Source organism: Penicillium antarcticum (assembly GCF_028974205.1).
Source record: "Penicillium antarcticum strain IBT 31339 chromosome Unknown utg000002l_segment0_segment0, whole genome shotgun sequence".
NCBI classification, from domain to species: domain Eukaryota; kingdom Fungi; phylum Ascomycota; class Eurotiomycetes; order Eurotiales; family Aspergillaceae; genus Penicillium; species Penicillium antarcticum.
The window spans coordinates 4,524,153-4,546,590 of record NW_026695300.1 but is presented as its reverse complement, the minus strand read 5'-3'; the positions used below and the strand labels follow the sequence as shown (position 1 = coordinate 4,546,590).

Sequence of the window (22,438 nt, the reverse complement as noted above, 5' to 3'; positions counted from 1 at the left end):
TCTGCGCCCTGCTCTCTGATCGTGAGACGAGCTCGGCTAGCGGCGTATGCCGCCAACGTACGTATAATATTTACAGGATGAATGAACAGAATGTGATTGGGCGAATCCTTGATAGAATGAATTGATAAGGTCAGATACCCCAGGGATTCATGAAACTTCTCAACCTCAACGCGTCATGGCCAACCCTATTGAACTTCCTCTGGTGGACATCTCCAACTCACACGATGTGGCCGCTGGGAAGAAACTGCTCGACGCTGCTGTAAAACATGGCTTTCTGTATGCCGACAGCAACAGTACGATGCTTACGGCGTTGGATGTTGACCAGACCTTTAATCTGGTTCGTGAATACCCCTTGCGTCTAGTGCCGAGGTATCTATAGGCGTGAATGTAAAGCTCACTTTGACAAGTCACAAGAATTCTTTCAACTCTCTGCCGCTGAGAAAGCCCCATTTCGCAGAGAACATGACGTCAGTTCCGTCTGTGTCGCTTTCATTCACATAATTAAGCTTTCTTCAGAACCGGGGATGGGTTGGCATGCATGTTGAGACGCTGGATCCTGAACATCACGATGTGAAATCATCTCTTTCCTCTGGCTGATACAGTGACTGACATTTTATTAGAGAGGCGATTTCAAAGAGTCAGTTCTCTTACAGCATGCGACAAGAAATCATCTGATAGCCCTGTAGAGCATTGAATATCGGGGAATTCCAGGAGGGAAATCTCCAACAACCACTACCCCCGTGTTTGGTTTCAAGAGAGTCGGAAATCGCTCGTTTCACCAGTCTCTGCAATGCCACCTGCATTCAGATTCTGAGGCTCCTTGCCCTTGGGCTGGAGGTATAGCCTACTCAATTCCTTCCTCTGCTCAGAGAGACTCATTAATCCGACCTAGATCGATGAGGACTTTTTTACCTCTCGCCATGATCAATCAAGAGGTACGACAGGCAACTCGCTTCGATGGCTCTATTATCCAGCTGTGGTCTCATCATACCGGCCAGGAAAGGATATTCGAGCGGGGGCTCATTCTGACTACGGAAGTATCACCTTGTTGTTCCAACGTCCCGGGCAGCCAGGGCTTGAAATTCTCACCGCAAACAATGAATGGGCACCAGTCCCGGTATATCCGGATGGCCGAACAGACTTCCCTTTTCCTCCAATACTAGTGAACATTGGCGACATGTTAAGCTATTGGACAGACGGCTTGCTCAAGTCAACGGTTCATCGAGTCGTGTTCTCCGAACAAGACCAATCAGATCATACATCCAAACCGCGCGATCGCTACAGTATCGCATTCTTCTGTCAGCCAATGAGTGAGACAGATCTCATTCCCGTTCCAAGCGAAATAGTTTCCCTTTATCGGAAAGAACAGAAAGGCGAAGAAACTGGGAGAGCGTTTGGCCATGGGGGAGGTGCCCGTGGTCCGAACACCGGCCAGCCTTGTATGACAGCAGGGGAGCATTTGCAGTCTCGTTTGGCGGCAACATACCTGTAGTAAAACAATACTAAGAAGAATTAGCGCCATTACGCTACTTTGCAGAATTCTGATGATACTTTAATCAAAGTTGCTTCTACATAAACAAGTGCATCTATATTTAACTTTGAAAGCTGCCATTCCACTGTGCGAAGACGCTAATGCGGGCTATCCTCGTTTTGGTCAAAATGCTCTCTAGCCCACGGGCTGCGGAGGCGAATGGCCTTGCCCTTGTAGAAAAAGATGAATGGGATTGGCACCAAAAGAATTGAAATGAACCCTAACAGGCTGGAGGCCCATTCGTAGTCCAACTTCTCGTACATCTGGGTGGCAAACAAGGGGAACCCAGCACCGACAACGTTGCGCACCAAGATCACGCCTGCAAGAGCCGAGGCTGAATAAGTCTGGTAGCTATCGACAACGTAGTTCAAGATACTGAGGATCACAATATAGATACCAGCGCCAAAGAACGAGGATGCAATGATCGGAACAATCCAATGCACTGAGCGATAACTTGTCCAGCCGAACCAGAACAAGCTAATAGGGATCAAGACTGCTCCCAACCGAGCCATCCACATGCGAGCCTCGGGAACACCTTTGCCTCCATGCTCCTCGACACGGCGCAAGTAGTATCGCTCCTGAAGCGGATAGAAACAGAATGCGACGAGAGGACCAATTGCCATTCCCAAGAAGGCTAGACCCTGCTGACCGGTATTGAATGGATGTCCTTTGGGCTCACCGAAAACAAGGGGAATCGCTTCGTTGAACAAATAGACCAGGCCATATAAGAAGCCGTTGTAGATGGCAGAAAATAATGTGATGGGCTCCGAAAAGAGGAATCGGAACGGGCGCGTGAGTGTGATCGCAAATAGTTCGTGCAACCCCTTTCTGCTGCTTGCATGAAGGTCGGTAGTCGATTCTGCGGAGCGTAGGTTCTCCTTCTTCATTTGCTTGCGCGCGCGCTTGGCCTTGTTCTCGAGCACGGTGGTGTGGCGTGTTTCAGGGATGGTGGTTACTAAAATAATCCAGACACCACCAGTCATGGCCATCAACACCCAGAAGATCCATCGCCAGCCGAGATTTAGACCAATATAACCAGTGACAACCAGCGCCATAGGAGGACCAAAGGTGCTGCTCAGTCCGTAGACCGCCATTGGGCCTCCACTCTCGTTTCGTTCCCACAAATCACTGATACTACCTCCAGTGTTTGTCAAGGGCGCACCTCCGGCGCAGCCAGCGATAAAACGACACACCAGAATGGTGCCAATGTTCGGGGCCAAGGCGAGAGGAAGTTGGAACATGAACAAGCAGAACCATGATACCACATACACCGGTTGGCGGCCAAAGTATTCCGAGAGTGGAGCCAGAAGTACAGGGCCGATAGCGTAGCCTAGGACATAGAGCGACAGACATAAAGTAGTGACCTCAGCTGAAACACCAAATTCCTCTTGTATACCCGTCGCGCCTGAAGAGATACCTCCCGCACACCATGTTCTAGATGAAAGTTGTTAGATGGGCCTCAAAACAAACAAGGACTGGACAATGACGTACGTGAAGACATTGAGCATGCTGACCACAATGGTGATATACCACTTGCGCCATTTCGGCCAGTTGCGAGGGTTGTCGACATCGTCCGAAGCATAGGCAATGATAATCGGTAGTGCGTCATCGGGATTACTGCGTGCTTTGGCCAGCGCCTGTTCTTCAGACAAGACTAATGTCGAGTTTTCGCGGCAAGAGTCCGAGACCTTCTCCACGTCATGGAGCTCAGGTCGCCTGTCCTCCGAAGCCATGCTAAGTTCTGGGGAGAGAGAAAATCTACTGAGATATGCAAGGGAGAGCGCATTTAAAGGGGAGAAAAGATTGGCCCTGTGAGCCGGAAGACCGAATCCCTCCGTGTTCTCCATACTAACCCCGGTTGCCGAGACAGGGAAGGCTTGCCACATCGTTCGGAGTGGTTCGGCGTACCGAAAAGAAGCATCATTGGCAAATGCTTGGCTGTACCCGACTCCACATAGTCTCCACTTGGATTATCTTCTGCCCTCTCGGTGTGGACATTAGTAATTCTTGCCTTGTTTCTGTGTGGTAATCAGCCTGGTCTTTGGCCGGAAAGCAGGAAATATGCAGTCATGATATGCTGTGCTGAGTCGCACATTGAAGTATAAGTCTTCAGGCTTGAGTTGAGACACTCTAAAACCTGAGCCATGTCATAACACACCATACGCGTCATCGTGTTTGTTTATCGCCTAAGCCCGCAGCTTAATAGGTAATCTCCAGGTAAAACGCCCCAGGAGTGGGTTGCTCTCCGCATATTAGGCTGAGACCCCAGATGCGCGATTTTAGTCTGAACTCTGCATCTTTGCTGTACATAGGCAAACATTATTTCTGAATATTCGAGACTCGATTGCGCACAGAGGAAGATTTTGCCGTTTTGTGAACTATTTAGTGCTCACTTACAATCTCACCTTAGGGTTGCTCTTCATAGATTTTCGAGCTTAGCCTCCTTTCACTGGTCGGAATATTCATATTCCGGGACTGACGCCATCCCCGTTGAACTTCGACTTCACATCTTCCTGCTAAACCGCGACGATAAAGTGACCATAGCGACCCAATGATCCTGTCCCGACTTAGGTTCAACTCATCGAGCTGCGATTGACAGGATGGTGTGCCGCCCAATGCTAAATGATGTCACGTTCGTGCCTGGGACCATAAAATGGACTGGATAGCGCGCCAGTATCTCGGACAATCCCCGTCGACCAGAAGCATCGGACATACCTACCAATCAGCCGTGACTCGACTGAAAATTGCGCCACTCACAATCATCCCACGAAGCTGGAAGAGCATTGGGATTTTGGAATCCATGAGACCAGGCAGCGACACCTAGATCGTCTCCAGCGGCTGCAGCGTGTCCCCCTTACTCGGTGGCTAGCACCACTCTGCTGCCTGGCCTAGTCAACTACTCTAGGCCCCACATCGACAATACGAACTCTCGTTATATAACACTGACCCCGGCCGAACACAACAGTAGGCTCGGCCGGGACCGGGGCTGTCGTGCGTGTATTCGCGCCGTCAATTCAAGTGGCAGCACAGAAGGAACAGCTCAATAAACCGTTCACACAAGTCATGACGAGTGGGCAGGGTCGTTACCCACCCAGAGATGAAACTGGTGGCATTCATTTACTTTTACTAGCTGCCAAGGAAACCTATCTGGCCTTTTCTATAACCCCCATCTTTACCTTGATCATGAGTGACGAAAGCTATTTTGACACAGATAACCTCACAGTATTGCTCAAATCTTATTCGAGAACCACGGCACTCAAGTTAGATTGGGATGTGCAATGAGCCTCGGGAATAATACGACAGGCAAACGACTATAGATATTTCTCATTTTCTAAGCATATCCTCTGACAAATCAACCATCAAATGGCGTTTATTATCTATTTAGAATGATTGACATCTCATTTTCATTTAATTCACCTCTGTCATCTCGCTTTCAGAAGATTTAGATGCAAGTTAAAGTGACATTTGTAGATGTCATTACTCCACTCCCTCCGTTGTCCATCAAAGCAAATGTGTACTCGCCGCTCTCAACCGCCCACTCGTGTTTCCAATCGAGAACGACCAGGTAACGCAACACATCCAACTTCAATTCGACGGTTTGGGTCTCTCCCGCCGAATGATATAGCCGAGTGAAAGCGACAAGCTGCCTTACTGGTCGAACGATTGTGGAAACCCGGCCGAGGAGGTAGACTTGAGACACAAAACTGCCTGCCTGACTTCCAAAGTTTATAGATTTCACCGAGAAAGTGATCTTTGACTCGGCATGAAAATGCTTCTCGTCGAAAGATGAATTTCCTGCAGAAATAGTCGCTATGAACCCGACGAGGCTAAATGTTGTGTAGGATAAGCCGTGACCGAAGGGATACTATGCAATCGATAATTGTGAGCAAGGTTCGGAACTTGCGGCTCACATCAAAATCACTTTTACACCACCGAGGTCGACAGAGGCTTTGAAGGAAACTAACATTTCCTGTCGTACTTCACAGGTACCATATCCCATAAACGGTTTAGCATTGTGCCCGCCCTGATGACTGCCACGTGTCACGAAGTGCTAAAAATCATGCAATTAACAAACTAACATCCAAAATTTTCCATAGATAAACATCCACCTTTATCACAGGCACAGCATCGGGGGCTGACCAGTTACTGTTCTTTGATAACCCAGAAGAGAAAAACCACACCCATGTGGGAAGCCAAAATCATGTCCTTTCCCCGATCTACTGAAAGCTCGCAATCTGATTAGATTGGGTTCATATGCGACGAATGTAGACGACCAGACTTTGGACTCACCCCCAGCGGGGGATTTTTGCCAAGTCTAGCACTGGGGCAAAGCATGCCCGTAGTCCAATAGAGCTTGCCTCTTCACCCATCACTCGACCCATGCAATAGATGAAATCGGTGTCAAATGACGCAGCCATTCCGATAGCCTATAGAAACATTGATTGTTGGAATGATCCTACGCCATGTAGACATTCTTCCGATTGAAGAAACGGCATTTTTACCCTTGCCTTCCCGGCCTTTAATTTCTGCAAATCTTTGTATTGAGATTTTTTGTGGGATACCGATCGTGGATGATGCCCACAGCGGCTCCCGCTGCTGGTGCCATTGCTTGATCCTGGAGTGCATTGTGAGATGCGATCCAATGATATTATCAGCAAACATGAGATGAGATTGCGTTTTCGGAACATAATGTCAGTGGTGATTCGTGTTGAAGCGGAGATACTTGATACTTCCGGGCCTAGCTCGGGGACTGTAAGATTAGCTATGAACTTCTCCAGGAAAGTAGCCTTTTCTATAGACTTCACGTCTCTGACAGTGATTCTGTATCCCCGAGCATTAGTCAGAGCGGCACCATAAGCCGATCGGGCATGAGATCTTGAAAACAAAGGGCGAGTAGTAAGGGTAAGAGCACAGGTGAAGACTGAACTTTCACGTTGTCTTGTCGCGATATGACTCTGAGTAGAATTTCTGGACTGCGATCGGAGGAAAAGCAATTTTTGAGGTGACAGTTGAGCCTATCCAGATGTTTTAGAAAAAGCAGTATGATCGCCTAAATTCTGGGTGCTCTGATACACCCCTCTCAACATTTCAACGGTGAATGAGTATTAGCCTCAAAGAGAACGTAAGCTTAGCAATGAGTTGCATGATGGGTGTCGATTTCTCCTCATCTTCGCATCCCTACAAAGCATTAACATGACTTAGTTTGGATCAACAGTTGCAGTAACCAAGGTGAGTATAAAATGGGATACGTCTACAGCAGCAGACTGTTAAAACAATTGATCATTACAAATACTAAGTCTGAAGACATTGAAATCCATTGACTGTGTCATATCAAAAGTTTATACAAATCATTACGGACCATCTCGAAGTGTGTTTGAAGATTTGTAGGATCCTCTTAGATTGTGTGAACGTGCATATTCTATATGATTTTGACAGAGACACAGATCCAGATTCAGTCTCGTGAATTGACAACCAATGCCTCGCCGTAAAGGCTAACATCGTAGCCATTTTGTTCCAGATACTCTTTGAAGCGAGCATCCTCGGTTTCCAGCTCACGAGACATATCAGGAATCAAGAACCAGGAAATAAGACCTCCGACCACTGTAAAAGCAGCTCCAATCAAAAACACCGCTTGTTGACCCTTTTCAGTCGAATCAAACGAGTTTTGAATTGGAGTGAAAACTTCAGTTCCAATGGAGGCCCCTGCCTTCCCGACTGCGGCAGCAAAGCCAAGGAAATGGCCACGCAGCGGCGTTGGGAAGGATTCAGAAGCACAAAGGAATGTCGAGACACCGGGACCCATCTCTCCGAGGGCCTGGAAAATTCCGTACATCACCACAAAAAGAGGGAAAATACTCTGAATCTGGTGCAGGGCACCTCCAATAATGAATCCCCACACTGCCCAGAGCATGAATCCCAATGTCATAGTCTGCTTGCGGCCGATACGATCCATGAGCAACCCACCAAGCAAGCAACCGGGGAGGTAGAAGCAGTTGATCACAGTCTGATTACTGTTAGTTAGATTGAGCATAAATAAACGCTGCACTCGGTCCAAACATACTCCATATCCAATATTTTGCACCGTGGTGTTATTAGGATTCAGTTGCTCAATGATTGTTGACGAGAACAAGCCAAAGGGATAAGTCACGAAATCATAGCAAAACCAAGCCAAGGCTGTTTTTCGGGTAAGTTCGGGGTCGCATCAGATTATGAACTTTGCTAATACTTACATGTTCCAAGCATAGGTTTCCAGTAACGACGCAGTACCAGCATGTATGGATACTGTGATTTGATGGCGTGTTTCCGATATTGCGTTGAGTTGATCATCCGCACGCGGAAGAAACAGATGGAAAGTGGCAACTGTTTTTAAGTTAGAGATATCAGATTTCCATTTTAAGAGGACGAAAGACTTACTACAATACCCAGTCCGAAGGTGATTCGCCAGACACCTTCGGAATCATGCTGGTTGTAACAAGCCAGCACAATCAGAGCAACCAAACCTGCCGCAACGAATCCCTGATATAGACATTAGCAATGATACTAGTCAGGGGTTGAGGACACACACCAGATCAACCGCAAAATCCGTTGTCGCGGCCACGAGAAAACCCCGTCGCTTGCGAAGTTTAGCGGTTTCGTCGGCAGCTTCGGTGGCACTCGTAGCACAGACTGGATACTCTCCGCCAGCTCCAAACCCAGCAATGCCTCGTGCGACAATCATCATCCAAAACATGCTTTAGTTGATGTTAGAAATCTCAGCTCGTCTGGCGCTTTTCTAATCATCAAGGAAGTTTGACTTACCCTAGCTCTGTACTTCCGTGGGATGCGGTAGCCAGGACGACTCCCAGGATGAGAAAAGCTGTAGCGGCAATGACTCCGGTCCGACGGCCGATCCGGTCGATCAAGACACCGAAAAAGAGCATTCCGAAAATCTCACCGATCAGGTAAGAGTTGGACAGGCGGGACTTTATGGTTGAAGACATGCCCTTCATGTAGCTGGGAACATTCGTCAATGAATTGGGCCAAACTTGGAAAATAGCTCGCCTCCTTACAGCACCGAGAACAACGGTTCCATGTAGCCAACTAGAAAAAAGTTAGAAGTTGCTCATCCATGAACAGAGGTATACATACTGATTTGCGCATTGTATCCATCACTGAACAATGCTAGACCTGAGACAATCACGTTCAATACACCCGAGCTCTTCCGCTTGGTTTCACTTTGCTCGATGTCATGGTCATCCGTATAAGACTCTTGGGTCTTTGAGTGACTCTTCACTGGGCCATCAGACAATGTAGCCATAGCGTCGCTCATTTTGCTTTAATAGAAGAACGGAAAGGAATAGAGAAAGACGAAGACCAGGGGCATTTTAAGTAGCTGTATAGAAATAGCTTCTAAGCTGTGGCATACGTTGCAAGAGTCCAATAGCAATCTGATATTGATGCACGGGAGGCTTCAAATGTTACACCGGGATGAAGCGCGAACTATCAAGCTGCATAGGTCCAAGCCCAAATACATACAGTAGCATTGCAATACTTCACGTAGAAATCCACAACGGTAGGGCTCCGCTTCCACAGCTTGGCGACCCTCTCCCACGCTGGGACCTGAACGCCAAGCCTATTAGAGCTGATGCCTGACCCATGTGGCCTACTAGACCTGTCGGCCTCCGATCCGCCAGATTGAAACTTACTCGATTAGTCTTTATGTCGGTGCGAAGTGCGAGACCTCGTGGCCTGTGCATGATCGTGTACTTGGTCCTGTATAAAACGTGCTTTAGCCTCATTTCATTCTCGCCTCGGAATAAACGGGATTCGTCTGCCTATTATGGAGAACTCTTACTATTCTCTCTCTGCGGAGCAACTTTCTGACTTCCACGAACGGGGATACTTGCTTATTCGACAGTTCTTTACCCCTGGGGAATCGGAGTTGCTGCAGCAATGGGCACAGGAGGTTCACGATCTTCCTTGCACTCCTGATACTCCGTGGATGCCTTATGAGGAGGTCAATTCCGAAGGAAAGCGGGTGCTGTGCCGTACGGAAAACTTCGCAAACTCCCATGCAGGGTTCGACAGTTTCTTGCGGGGTCAGCGTGCTACCAGTGTTCTGCAACAGCTCGCGGGAGAAGAAATGCTCTTGTTCAAAGAGAAAATCAATTACAAGCTGGCTGGGAGTGGTAAAGAGTCTCAAAATTTCCCCTTGGACTTCGGTCACTGACATTACTCGCAGGAGGATTTGATCCCCATATCGATGCCAATGCTTACACCCACGTCAAGATGATCAAGCATTTGACCATCCTCGCTGCCGTCGACGGAATGAACTCTGCAAATGGTGGCTTGGAGGTCGTTGACGGAAGTCATCGTATGGAGATCCCTCTCGGAAGTGATCGGTGCATTGAGCCCAGCTGGGTGAAATCGAACACCTGGACCCCGGCCGAGCTCGAGTCCGGTATGTAGACTTGCGCGACCTTGACTGAAATTATGCTGATAAATACAGGCGACATTCTCATCTTTGGCTCATACCTGGCGCATAGAAGTGGTGCCAATACCAGTCCCAAGGACCGCCGAGCGATTTACGCCACATACAACTGCGCCGCCGAAGGGAATCTGCATGATCAGTACTATCTAGATCGCCAGAAGCTTTGGCCAGCAACTCACATGCGTAAAGAGGGAGAATCATACGAGGAAGGCCGCGCTCGTTACGCTTTCGGTTCTCCCATGTTGACGGTTGACTCCAAGGCTATTTCTGTATAGATGTATAGCTTAGCTTCACCTTGTAAAATAAGTAACAGGCTACCAGAACCCGGTGTCGTGGTATCTGGTCTGAACGAGTTAGGTAGTGTCCTAGTGTCTAGTTTGAAAAGTATGGTAAACGAAAGATCAAGTGATAAAAGAAAGGAATAGTTCTCCCTTCTTACCGATCAAAAAGGGGCTAGTGTGGGCCATCGGCATGAGGTCCGCAAGTTGCCATCGCCGATAGAATGAGATATACGACGTCGGAAGATTTAGCGTAAGGTTGTACCCTTCTTTTCAGAGCCAATGGATAAATTGAGCAGATTTGTCACATATAAAACCTTTTCCAATCCCACCTGAATTCTTCCCTCATTCAGTGCTGATCCCAGTTTCTTCATTTTCACATATCCTCTCTCGCCATGGCTGAACATATTTACCAAAAGGCAGACGCGCTGGTCGGAGCTCTGGAGAAGCATGGTCAAGGCGACTATATCGGAGAATCCATTAGCCAACTTGAACATTGTCTACAAGCAGCACACCAGGCACAAAAAGCAGGTGAGTTATAATCACGAGACATAGAGATTGGGCTAATTACTTTGCCAGGAGCTAGAGATGAGCTAGTTATCGCCGCCTTATTGCACGACATTGGTCAAATCATCCCCTTGGAAGCCACCAAGGAGGCGCGCATGAACCTTTCCGGAAGCACGGAAAATGTCGGCCGGGTCGGCCATGAGGCTATTGGCGCTGCATATCTCCGGTCGCTTGGATTCAGCGAGGCCGTGTGCCGATTAGTGAATAGCCATGTTGCGGCGAAGCGGTAAGTGTTTCTTGATATCCTCAAGCTCAGGCTCATTTTCCATAGGTATCTCACTGCAGTCAACCGTGCGTACTATGACTCTCTCTCCTCGGCGTCTCAGAGATCGCTCGCATTCCAGGGTGGTCCTTTCGAAGGCGACGATATGAGAGCGTTTGAAAAAGACCCCTTGCGAGACGAGATGGTTTTTCTCCGACTGTGGGATGATGCGGCCAAACTAGAGGGTGTTGAGGCCACGACACCGCGCGCATCGGCTTATTTGGGGATGATCATCGCGCACTTGGAAAAACAAGGCAAGCTCGAAGAGTAGATAGAATATCAAGATGAAGAGGAAGTGAGATATTCAGCAAATACACGAAACAGTCGGAGATGGCGGGAAATATGCCGTCCCTCTCCTCTTCTCTCTCTCTCTTCCCCGTCTTCCTCTTTCCAATGTCATCTACCGCCAGACTCAGAACCCAAACCGGGTGCTTTCAATGTGAGAATAGAAATTTCCAATAGAAAATTCGGAGCTGAGATAAACAGGCCGGAAACGCCGCAAGAAATGCGACGAGACGCGACCGCGGTGTTTGGGTTGCATTCGCAATGACCTCGGCTGCAGGTGGCCGTCAGGAGAGCCTCCCGACAAAAGAAGACGCTTGCGACGTCGCCGCTCTGTCAAACCTGCGGATTGTATGGGTGTCTCTCTCGATTCACAGCTGTCCGTGGCATTAACACCGCCTATTGCGATGCCATCTCCGTTTCAAAACGAGGAGCACTCTTACCTTTACCGATACTTTGCATCGACCGTTCTTTCTCGCCTCGTTCGTCAAAATTCATTTTCAAACTTCTCAGATCAATCATACATGCTCCGCTTAGGGATGGAGTTTCCTCCCTTGATGGGCGCCATGATCTCAATCGCCGGTATGCAGTTAGCTTCGGCCCCCAGCTGGTCAATCTCTTGTGCAGTGCGAAGTTATATCTATACAATCACTGGCCTTCGGAAAACACTCGAAAACGTGGACGATATAGGCTCACATGATGCGCTTTTGGCGACGGTGATTTCGCTTTCGGTATTCGAGGTATCATGCTCTGTTCCCTTTCGCGTGTTAGCTTTGACTCACAAGAGAAAAGGCATCGCGTCATGACTCTTCACCAAACATGGCTCCTCATATTGCGGCGTCGGGCATTATTTTGGCTCAGCGCCGGCCTAGGATGACCTGCCCTCAGACAGCGGTGTTTGATCGCATTTGCATCGAATCATTTGTATATCATGCATCTCTAATGATGCTATTTGACCCAACAGTTGATGCTCTATCTAACATTTGGAAGGAGCTCAATTTACCGGAGTACTTTCTCGATTTCGAGCAGGGTCATTCCACCGGATGGGAATCCGGTAGCTCTACACAGCCAATTCTCCACGCGCCTTACAAATTCTTCTTACTGATCGCCGACGTCACAAAACTTGCACGTATATCTCGTGCATTAAATGTTCCTGAAACTGCAACCTGGACACGGCTTCAACAACAGTTGTCCGATTGGCCCCAGGTACTTTATACCGAAGACGACCTACTTGCAGCGCTATACGCCTTCTCAGTTCAGACATTACTGTTGAAATCAAATCCCGAAATAACCTACCGCGAGAGGAACCAGCAAGCAAGGAATTGCCTAGATGCCGGGTTAAAGCATGTCCCCTTCCTCAATTTTGACCCTCATTTCCCGAGCTATCTATTATGGCCACTGGCTATATTAGGCTCCCTTTGCACCAGGTCCGAGGAGCAGAAAATAGTTCAGAACTGCACTGATTTAATTTCCACCAAAAAGCCCGGGGGTCAAGCAAGTTGGGTGCAAAGGCGACTGAAAAAGATTTGGTCAGTCACCGGCAGAACGAACGAGGCCGACTCGGACAAGTGCAGGCTTTCAGGCCTACAAGCATTACTCGATGGAGACCATGAACACTATCACGCTAGGTATTGAGTACAAAGCCTTCCCGTCTTTGCTAAGGGGGATGTAGTAATCTAGAACTATCTGTGTTCTATGAAAGCCCAGGGTCTTGATACTTCCCTTATCTTACTGGAAAGCCCGCTCAATTGCGGAAACTGCATGCGCCAAGCTCTCGTCCTTCAATCGTCTGCCAATCACTTGAACATGACAAGGGGCACCCTGTATTACTTGAGGCTGGTCTATAAACTGTCAGCTTATGCATCATCATCCGCAACGAAGGGATTCCATACATGGCGGCACATAATCAACTTCTCTGATAAACGCTTTGTCTGCAGCTTTGTTTGCATTGCCGATCGGGAGCACGCAGGCCGGATACTTCGAATCGTCAGTTAAAGACCGAAGGTCACGGATGCGGGAACATACGTCAACGAGATTCGCCAGCACTGTGTACACTGGCAGCCCATATGCGTCATGTTCCACTGCGCAGCTCTGATACCCGGCACCCAAAATAACATCCAATTGATTGTCCACAAACAGCCGTCGCATTTGCGCCGTGATCTCATTTCTGGCGACATTCAACTCAAACAGCTTGCGGAGATCTGGCTCGGCGCCAGTTCCCTCCAAATCGTAGGTGAAGTGAAGGGAGGGAATTGGAGGCTCGCCGCCTCGCGCAATGTGAGCAAGGGGCGTTCGGTCAGGATCCATTGAGAAATATTCCCATGAAATGTCACATGCCTTGGCTACAAAATTCATCTCCTTGGCCAAGTCCACCACTCGGTGTCCAGCTGCAGTCAGCTTTTGCACCGCCTCAGCCAACACACGCTTCATGGGAGGATGCATGGGACGTTCTGGATCTTCAGGCATGAAGCCGATCGTCAGAGTTGAGCTTGGCTTTTGTTCAAGCCAAGAAATCCCCAGAGCCCCGTCATCAAGGTCTGCAGCGTTCGAATTGAAGACGACACGCAAAAAAAGCTCTGCATCACGCGCAGAATGGCAAAGAGGGCCTGCAGTTGGGGCAATTCCAACCATTCCTGGCCGAGCTGCCGATGTCTGACCACCATATGGGACGCGACCAACCGTGGGCTTGAATCCCACGAGGCCACAGCAGAGTGCAGGGATGCGAATGGAGCCTGCGATGTCGGTACCAACTCCAAGGGGGGATCCGCGCAAAGCAACAAGACAACCTTCACCGCCACTGCTACCACCCGCGGTGATCTTTTTGCCGTACGGATTGAGAACTCGACCAAACACGTTGTTGTGCGAGTCGGCTGTCATCATGGTCTGTGGGATATTGGTCTTGACATACAAGACAGCACCCGCTGCGAGTAGAACATCGACTAGAGCTGAGTTCTTCGTAGACACAGGACGTTCTAGAAATGAGACGAAGCCTAATGTTGTCTGGATTCCAGTCACACTGAATGATTCCTTGATGCTGATGGGCAGGCCATGGAATGGGCCTACGGTCTTTCCAGTCCTTTCCAACTGCTCATCCAACTCTTTCGCGCGTTGCAGGGCAACCTCGAAGAAGGTCTCCGTCAGGCAGAAGGTCAACTGCTGTGCGATTGCAGCCCGCTTGGCAAAAGCGGTCGTTACCTCGAGAGAAGAGTACTCTCTCGAAGCCAATTTCCGGACCAGATCAGTGGCATCATAATCCTCGGTGATAGCGATCTCACGGTCGTTTAGTATTCCCGACTTTCGTGGAACATCAAAGGGTGAGTAGTCCTTCTCAAGGATAGACTTGGGAATCTGCCATTCCTGGGGGATTTTGGCAGCTGCCTCGGACCGCTTGGTCTCGGCTTTCTGTTGCCAGCCAGGGATAGTCATTTGGAAGTCTGTAGAGAATGAAGGACCGATTTAAGAAAAGAGCAAAAGGGAAAGAAGAATGAATTCGTTTGCTTAGAAATGGAGGAAGCGGAGAATGTGCTCAACAAAGCGTTGTGAGAGATCCTTGGCTTTCCCTTCATCCTTGGGGGTTTATATAGATCTCTATCGGGCGGAGATATTTGCCCCCGCAACAAGAGATATGTCATTTGAAACCGAAAAAGCAACCAAACTGCCTAGATGCGTCTTTCTGTGACTGGATAGGCCCGAGTTCGTATAGTTCCACTGTAGTTTGCCAACCAATCGCTGGGTTTTGCGCGCTGTGCCAGTGGAGATCCGAGGCTACAACAGCCTCATTGGGTCATTGTATGCATCTGTTATTGGATATTGACGGAATTCTCAACGTATACGTTCATATTCGGCTTATCTCAATTATTGCTGGCTCTGATAGCCGGGTCTGATAATAAAAAAATTGGTGATAAACGGCATATGTTCTATGCACTATGCCGATGACCCTGATCAGCGCTTCTGCCAGCTCACTGATACGTCGATGCAACATAACAGAGAACCCCGTACTTGCATGATTTTTAGCAAGTGTCGAGCATGTCCGTCAATGCAACCTTTTCGGCGGAAGTGATGGTGAGCTTATAGACTGATTTCACCTTCACCCACATTTCAGCATATGTGCAGTGATAAGATGCTGTTTGAAATCAGTGATTAACTCGAAAATAGGGCGCAGAACTTGATACGTACCGAGTGAAGGCTTCCATACTTCCGGTCCATCGTCCCCCTTCTGGGAGTTGACGCTATCGGTGACGGCCAGGAGCTGGGGATTAACCAAGTCATTTGCAAAGGCTCTACGGTCTGCTGTGGTCCAACCGGATGCCCCCGACTATGCTAGTTGTTAGCAACTGGGGCCAGAGAGTGGCAGTGGGAACTGATATACCTTCCACGCATTCGAGAGTGGCACAAGGTGGTCGATATCGACATCGCTCGCTGCTGTCCAGGTTGCGCCGTCATACGGTGAATACCACGATCCGCTAGTGGCAGCACAGCTGGAGCTCGTTACCACGTTCAATCCATCACGCTTAAGTACAGTCTCACGTGTATTACAGCTACCGAAAGCATGAGATGCAGATACCAAAGTCGGATTGATTGTATTTACTTACCCGTCCTGGGTGATCCAGTGTGGGAAGAGGTCACGAGAATAGCCAGATTGTGATCCTTGGGCAGCAACAGTCAGACTTGCTAGCTCACTCTTTGCCGTAGATGCAGAGGGTATCCCTGGCGGTGATGGTGCAGGCTCAGGGACCGGTACGGCGGTGCTCAGCAGCGGCTGAAGGGCAAAGGCCACAACCAAAACCGGGGAGAAGATCATTGCAAAGTATAGAGGACTTCTTGGATAATCTCCAACCGAGTGGGCTATAATAATTCAAAGCTGAACTGGAATGCGTGAGGGACAGCTCAAGAATGTACAATCTTAACATGGTATGGGAATCACAACCACCCGACTCATCTTTATACACGCTCTCATCTCATTCGGACCTGAGACCCCTCACTTAAGAGCACAGCATATAATCCGAATCGCCTTGAAACACCAGCGCAGTCCGAGTCTTGGCCCGGTGCTTGGCGTTGCACGTTGGGGGACCCTTGGCTTATCACTGGACACCACGGGGAATGTGCCTGCGACAAGATACACTAGATGGACCTAAATCTCCTGCTGCAGGCCACCTGCGTCGGAGAAGAGTTCTAGATGGACAGATAGGGCACACGTTCTAAATGACAAGTTTTCAATAGGGAAATGATCGTCCAGCTGAAGATCGTCTACACCTCGGCCCAGAGGGTGAATAATCTAATGAAAAGAGCATTCTATGTCAATATGTACATCAGGTTCAGAGCAATCCCCGCGCAAATTGCCATGGGAGCAATACTTTCACACCCAGCTTCTTGGCTGCAGTCAGTACCCATTCGGGCTCTCGCAAAAATTGACGGGCCATTAATACAGCATCAGCTCTAGGATTTTGACCGGACAACAGTTGTTCGTTTGCCTGCGCTTCATCTTCCGCACCCTGAACGATTTTGCTGGCTGACTCTGCTTCAGTAATGAAACCAACGGCTCCAATCAAGGTCTTTTGATTAGCAGCACGAATTTCCCGACGGATTTCGCCGGCCAGATCAATCTGGTAGTTCGAATGCGGTTCAATGCGTTGATCCTTATGATTTCCACCGGAGCTCACATCCAAGAAGTCAATCCCCAGATCGGGCAGCATTTTGGCTAGCTTAATTGATGAGGGCATGTCCCAACTTCCGGTCTCTGTAGAAACATGCGCCTTCTCCAACCAGTCTGTGGCACTGATGCGGAGCAGCAACGGCATACCAACAGGAATCACAGCACGAACAGCGGTGGCCACCTCAGCAACAAGTCGGGTACGGTTCTCAAAGCTGCCTCCATACTTGTCGGTTCGTCGATTGGTAACGGGGCTCAGGAATTGGTGAATGAGGTAACCATGCGCACCATGAATTTCAATTACATCGACACCGGCTTCAGCAGCAAGTTTGGCACTGCGAGCAAATGCTTGAATAAGCTCCTCGACTTCCACCGTTGACATCTCACGAGGGGCCCAGAATTGATCACCGGGCGCCCAGATGTGCTCCTCACCACCCGAGGGGCCAACCACATTAGACGGCCAGCCGCCGACGCTTTCGTCGGCTTTGATTCCGCGCTGCTTAGATTGGGCTGCTAACCAAGGAGAGACAGTGCTCGCTTTGCGGCCGGCATGAGCCAGCTGGATGCCAACTTTGGCACCTTGGCTATGAGCAAAATCCACCACACGGCGAAGTCCCTTGAATTGCTCAGAGTCAGTGCCTTCCTGCCAGAGGCCAGAGTCATTGGGCGAGATACGACCATTGGCTTGCACCGCCGTGGCTTCGATAATGATCAAGCCGACACCCTTAACAGCGAAATGACCAAGATGAGCAACATGGAAGTCGGTCAGAGCGCCGACAGCAGGTGAAGATGGGTCTGAATCGGCAGAATAGGTACACATAGGTGCAACAATCACGCGATTCTTAAGTGTGACATCTCGAATGCGCAGTGGGCGGAACAATGTCGGGGTGTTAGGATCTTCAGGGTTGATGGCTCCTCCTGCATTATTGGCGGGGGTGAAGTACGGAAGTCCCTCGGCCTTCACGATTGGCGGAGACTGAAATGAATGAGAACCCATCGTCTTAATATCGTCTGTGATACTGACAATTGTTGAAGGGAAAGTGACTTCCAAGGTTCTATAACGTGATTCCCAAGCGAGCGGGCATCCCAAGCGAGCGGGCACCCCACCTTAAATTTCCATCCCCCGAGCAACCCACTGTTTTCAATCACGCATCATGCCCCCAAAACGAACTCAAAAAGCTCAAAAATTGCTTGAGCAAGAGGGCAAGATCCTACTGGCTATAAAATCTATTCAAAATGGTCAAATTACCACGATTGCTGCAGCAGCACGCTCTTTTGAGGTGCCCCGCTCTACTCTCCAAGCCCGGATCAATGGGAGAACCAATCGGTCTGATACACGGGCTAATGGCTATAAACTCACTAAAATTGAAGAAGAATCAATTAAGAGCTGGCTAATAAGCATGGATCAACGAGGTGCTGCTCTTACGATCAGTATGCTAGCAGATATGGCCAATTTATTGCTAAAAGAGCGCGGAGAGACCCCGGTTCAGAGAGTGGGCAAAAATTGGCCAACAAACTATCTAAATCGGCACTCCGAGCTTACTAGTCGATTCTCTCGCAAATATGACTATAAACGTGCTCTGATGGAGGACCCAAAGGTCATCACGGAGTGGTTTAACCTCTTTCAAAACACTATCATCAAGTATGGAATATTATCAGATGATATCTATAACTTTGATGAGTCAGGGTTTGCGATGGGAATCAGTGCGACGACTAAGATCATTACTCAGTCAGTGTATACTGGTCGGAGAGGTGTTTTACAACCTGGAAATCGTGAATGGGTGACTGTGGTTGAATCAATTGGCGCCTCTGGACACGCGCTTCCACCATACATAATCTTCAAGGGAAAAAACTTCATGTTACGATGGTTTGATGACCTTCCAAAACACTGGGCTATCAATCATAGTCCAAACGGATGGACGAGTGATGAAATAGGTGTTGATTGGCTCCAAAAACACTTCATTCCGCATACAACAAATCAAACCAAAGGAAAATATCGTCTTTTGGTCCTTGATGGGCATAACAGTCATCTCACACCTCAATTTGATCAAATTTGCGCTCAAAACAACATCGTACCTATCTGTATGCCTGCGCATACTTCCCATCTTTTGCAGCCTCTTGATGTTGGTTGTTTTGCTGTTTTGAAGCGATCTTATGGGAGTCGGGTTGCAGGATATACCCGATTAGGCATCAATTCTATTGAAAAAGATGACTTCATTGATATCTTCCCTAAAGCCCGTGGCGATGCATTTAAAAAGACTATTATTCATAGCGCTTTCGCTGCTACTGGTCTTGTGCCATTTGACCCTGATCGGGTGTTGTCTCATCTCAATATTCAGCTTGCATCACCTACGCTCCCGGATCGTCCATTGTCACAGGGGTCAACCTCAGATAGCAATATCTCAACTGGTATCCCTCAGAACTCCAACCAACTAGCAAAACGCAAAGCTAGGATTGATTCGCAATTGAGTGGGGGGTCAAATAAGCTATCTAGCCCTACAAAACGTGAACTTGCGCAATATCACAAAATGACAGTGAAGATGCTGCATACGGTCGTTTTACAGGGTGATGAGATCAAGAGATTACGGGCAGCGAATGCAAAACAAATGAAAAAAAGGGCCAAATCCACAAAGCGGCTATCCTACCAGGGTAGCCTGACAAGTGATACGGTCGCTAAAGTGAGTGGTGGTAGTGGTGATCAGATATATATATCTAATGCACCACCTGGTCCATCACTCCCAGAGGAGCCCCTCTTGCCTGTTTTACCCCCTGTACGTCGTCAAATTACCTGTTCTGGATGTAATCAGAAAGGGCATTCTTTTAATAAATGCTTTAAAGCATAGTTAAGTTAAATATATTCTGTTATGGTTGTTTAAATGGTGTTTAAAAATTGAAATTATTGATGGGGTGCCCGCTCGCTTGGGATGCCCGCTCGCTTGGGAATCACGTTATAACTAATCCGTGTGCTGACAAATTACCAGTATCCCCCCACTATCAACATGCCGGAGAGAATGCCGAACAGCCGAATATGAACATCGAATCGCACGAACCAGATCGGCTATGTGTCTCGGGTAATGGCCACTTATGGCAACAGTTCAACCAGGTAGTACTGATTGAGAGCTCTTCCAACGAGCGCTGAGTATCTCAGATAGCCGTCTCATTGTACCGTTGTTGGTTGCTTCGTAAAAGGCCAGGATTTGAGCCATCAGGCACTCACGGTCTGCAAGATGCTGTAGGCTAATTCCTAGCACATAGAATGGCCAACAGTAGTATTCGGCAAAATAGTCAAGCTCTGGCTGCAGATGCTTCACAGCGTTCATTCCTTCTTGAACTAGCCGGTCGACGGTTGAGTGAGCTCTCCTTTTATTGCCGTATGCCATAAGCTGGAGCAGGATGCGACACCCCAAAAGGTAGAGGCGGGGTCCAATTACGGCGGCCTGGCTTTTCCATATCACTCGATGCCAAGGGCCCAAGTCGTACTTCTTGAGGTTGTCCTGCATGCCATCTGGCTTATAGGTATTTGGCGCTGCTGTTGATTGATCCCACTGTAGCAGATCATTTTCGAGCTTTCGAAGAGCCCCGAGGTCTAGGCTTCCACGTAAATAATCTTGATACAAGTGGTAAACAGTATAGGTGTATCGAAAGAGTTGAGGTGGAGCCCCAAGCACTGGGGAGTCTGGATAGCAGGCTAGAGAAGAGTTGAAATGCCGCTCAAGATTATCCTCTGCTAATGCAAAGGCTGAATCTACCTCGCTAGAATCCTTCATATGATACTGGAAGGGAAGGCTTGTTGCGACATGGAAAATAAAGGCTTCGTAGACGAGACGGTACATGGCCTGTTCGATATTTGAACTATCGTGGCTGCTTTTACAGTGAATAGAGGCAAGCTGAATCAGCTGAGCGGCACCATTTAGGTGGACTTGAACGCTTGCTGAGCCTTGCGGTTTGGATCTCTGTATTGCTTGGTGAGCGATTGGTTATCATGTTAGGGTCCCGGAAAACCAATATTCACCTCATATATGCAAAGCATGAGTACTGTGTGCATGACTACCAGCCACCGGCTCTGAACATCCCTCCTTTCCAGGTCATTCCGCAGATCTTTCACCGCTTGGACATAATGAAATTTGGCGAGATCTCGAACGCGAGGCGTTTTTGTAGGCATCTCCGCCCCGGAACAAGCAAGAAGTGCGTGCATACAGGCTGGTGTGCTCGTAGCCATGGCCATAGATTCCTTGCTGAAAAAATCGATGATGCGACAACTTGCAGCGGGGCGAATAAGTTGGGGGAGAAATCGTGATCTGAGGAAGTCAAGTAGAGGGGCACTACCAGGTGTGATGGCAGGGGAATGGCCAGAGGTAACGAAGTATCTCTGTTCGATGCTGAGATCAATAGAGCCGGTTTGGGGACAACAAACTAAACCTTGCTGTGGTATCAAAGAGAACAAGTGAGACACAGACAGCTGGGCCTTGGTGTCGGAGAACAATTGTATCATGCCCAGCTCGGTCTCGGCCACAACTGGGCTAGAGACCCGCAGTGTCTCTCCTAGAGAGCTGTGATCAGACAAATCGTCCGAAACAGAGTGTTGCCGGTTGAGCTGCCAGGTGCATTCCAGACTTTGCCTTGCGCAGTTGCGGCAGGTCTGGGGTGTTTCGTCGCATTTTTTCTTTCGCTTCCGACCTTGACAATTATTAGCGATGCCTGTGATAAAGTATGGTGGTATTGGGATAGAAACGTGCATCTTTGACTCACAAGTTAGACAGCCAGTCTTGGTGCGTAGATGAGCCGGTCGGCGGCGAGGGCGGCGATAGGACGATACTCCATCAGATACCACCGCAGCCGAGCCTGTTGATACTGGCATTGTGTCTGTTCTACATGAGGGCGCCTAAAGCCAAGCGAACATTTGAGTCCAGAAGCAGCCAAGGACGCATCACGTGTGGCTATCTTTCCCCTTTAAGAAGGTCCTGCCGGGTGCAAGTATAGAAAAAAAAAACACATTGAATATCATTCTATCTTTTTATAGGAAATAAATTGCGTTTTTGTAGCCTGAAATTGAAGGCAAGACAGGATAAACTGACATATATCCCGCCTTGAGTGTGGCAGTCCTCAGTATGGACCGTCCCAACGATGATTTCCACTGCTACAGCCTTGACAAGCACTCGCCATCTTTGCATAGCCTGGTCGAAAATAGTTGACCCATTTCTGCCAATCCTTGGAATTAGGGGTAATGCTTCTTCTCAAAGGGTGGATACAACCAGAGAATTGTCCCCTACATTGGGCTGTATAGCATCTGTTGAGATCCGAAATCCAAAAGTGCCCACAGCCATATGGGCCGGTATGATCGATGACATCTAGCACGCACATATTTAACATATTTAGCAGATACTCCCTCCGTCCAAAT

At 48.6% G+C, this 22,438-nt stretch overlaps 9 protein-coding genes across 9 annotated transcripts; 3 read left to right on the top strand and 6 right to left on the bottom strand.

Annotated features, from left to right (window-relative positions):
* Window positions 1-175: 175 nt before the first annotated feature.
* Window positions 176-1,492, top strand: N7508_002703 (uncharacterized protein; the record flags this gene model as incomplete). The annotated part of the gene is made up of 4 exons (XM_058460769.1): window positions 176-369; window positions 517-570; window positions 687-837; window positions 893-1,492. The coding sequence occupies 4 exons, from the start codon at window positions 176-178 to the stop codon at window positions 1,490-1,492; spliced, it is 999 nt and encodes a 332-aa protein (XP_058324301.1).
* Window positions 1,493-1,629: 137 nt separating this feature from the next.
* N7508_002702 (MFS transporter) lies at window positions 1,630-3,264 on the bottom strand (the record flags this gene model as incomplete). The annotated part of the gene is made up of 2 exons (XM_058460768.1): window positions 1,630-2,965; window positions 3,023-3,264. 2 exons carry the CDS (start codon window positions 3,262-3,264, stop codon window positions 1,630-1,632), a joined length of 1,578 nt encoding a protein of 525 aa, XP_058324300.1.
* A 3,719-nt stretch (window positions 3,265-6,983) lies between these two features.
* Window positions 6,984-8,840, bottom strand: N7508_002701 (uncharacterized protein; the record flags this gene model as incomplete). Its single annotated transcript, XM_058460767.1, has 8 exons — window positions 6,984-7,535; window positions 7,593-7,705; window positions 7,762-7,891; window positions 7,946-8,047; window positions 8,097-8,262; window positions 8,330-8,524; window positions 8,581-8,611; window positions 8,660-8,840. The coding sequence occupies 8 exons, from the start codon at window positions 8,838-8,840 to the stop codon at window positions 6,984-6,986; spliced, it is 1,470 nt and encodes a 489-aa protein (XP_058324299.1).
* A 510-nt stretch (window positions 8,841-9,350) lies between these two features.
* N7508_002700 (phytanoyl-CoA dioxygenase family protein) lies at window positions 9,351-10,276 on the top strand (the record flags this gene model as incomplete). The annotated part of the gene is made up of 3 exons (XM_058460766.1): window positions 9,351-9,699; window positions 9,753-9,971; window positions 10,020-10,276. 3 exons carry the CDS (start codon window positions 9,351-9,353, stop codon window positions 10,274-10,276), a joined length of 825 nt encoding a protein of 274 aa, XP_058324298.1.
* A 398-nt stretch (window positions 10,277-10,674) lies between these two features.
* On the top strand, window positions 10,675-11,379 carry N7508_002699 (HD domain-containing protein; the record flags this gene model as incomplete). Its single annotated transcript, XM_058460765.1, has 3 exons — window positions 10,675-10,810; window positions 10,859-11,072; window positions 11,118-11,379. The coding sequence occupies 3 exons, from the start codon at window positions 10,675-10,677 to the stop codon at window positions 11,377-11,379; spliced, it is 612 nt and encodes a 203-aa protein (XP_058324297.1).
* A 1,739-nt stretch (window positions 11,380-13,118) lies between these two features.
* On the bottom strand, window positions 13,119-14,816 carry N7508_002698 (uncharacterized protein; the record flags this gene model as incomplete). Its single annotated transcript, XM_058460764.1, has 3 exons — window positions 13,119-13,231; window positions 13,283-13,367; window positions 13,416-14,816. 3 exons carry the CDS (start codon window positions 14,814-14,816, stop codon window positions 13,119-13,121), a joined length of 1,599 nt encoding a protein of 532 aa, XP_058324296.1.
* A 584-nt stretch (window positions 14,817-15,400) lies between these two features.
* Window positions 15,401-16,191, bottom strand: N7508_002697 (HNH endonuclease family protein; the record flags this gene model as incomplete). The annotated part of the gene is made up of 4 exons (XM_058460763.1): window positions 15,401-15,513; window positions 15,567-15,705; window positions 15,760-15,928; window positions 15,983-16,191. The coding sequence occupies 4 exons, from the start codon at window positions 16,189-16,191 to the stop codon at window positions 15,401-15,403; spliced, it is 630 nt and encodes a 209-aa protein (XP_058324295.1).
* A 514-nt stretch (window positions 16,192-16,705) lies between these two features.
* N7508_002696 (NADH:flavin oxidoreductase/NADH oxidase) lies at window positions 16,706-18,037 on the bottom strand (the record flags this gene model as incomplete). Its single annotated transcript, XM_058460762.1, has 1 exon — window positions 16,706-18,037. The coding sequence occupies one exon, from the start codon at window positions 18,035-18,037 to the stop codon at window positions 16,706-16,708; it is 1,332 nt and encodes a 443-aa protein (XP_058324294.1).
* Window positions 18,038-20,135: 2,098 nt separating this feature from the next.
* N7508_002695 (Zn(II)2Cys6 transcription factor) lies at window positions 20,136-21,898 on the bottom strand (the record flags this gene model as incomplete). The annotated part of the gene is made up of 3 exons (XM_058460761.1): window positions 20,136-20,993; window positions 21,053-21,717; window positions 21,790-21,898. The coding sequence occupies 3 exons, from the start codon at window positions 21,896-21,898 to the stop codon at window positions 20,136-20,138; spliced, it is 1,632 nt and encodes a 543-aa protein (XP_058324293.1).
* Between the last annotated feature and the right edge of the window lie 540 nt (window positions 21,899-22,438).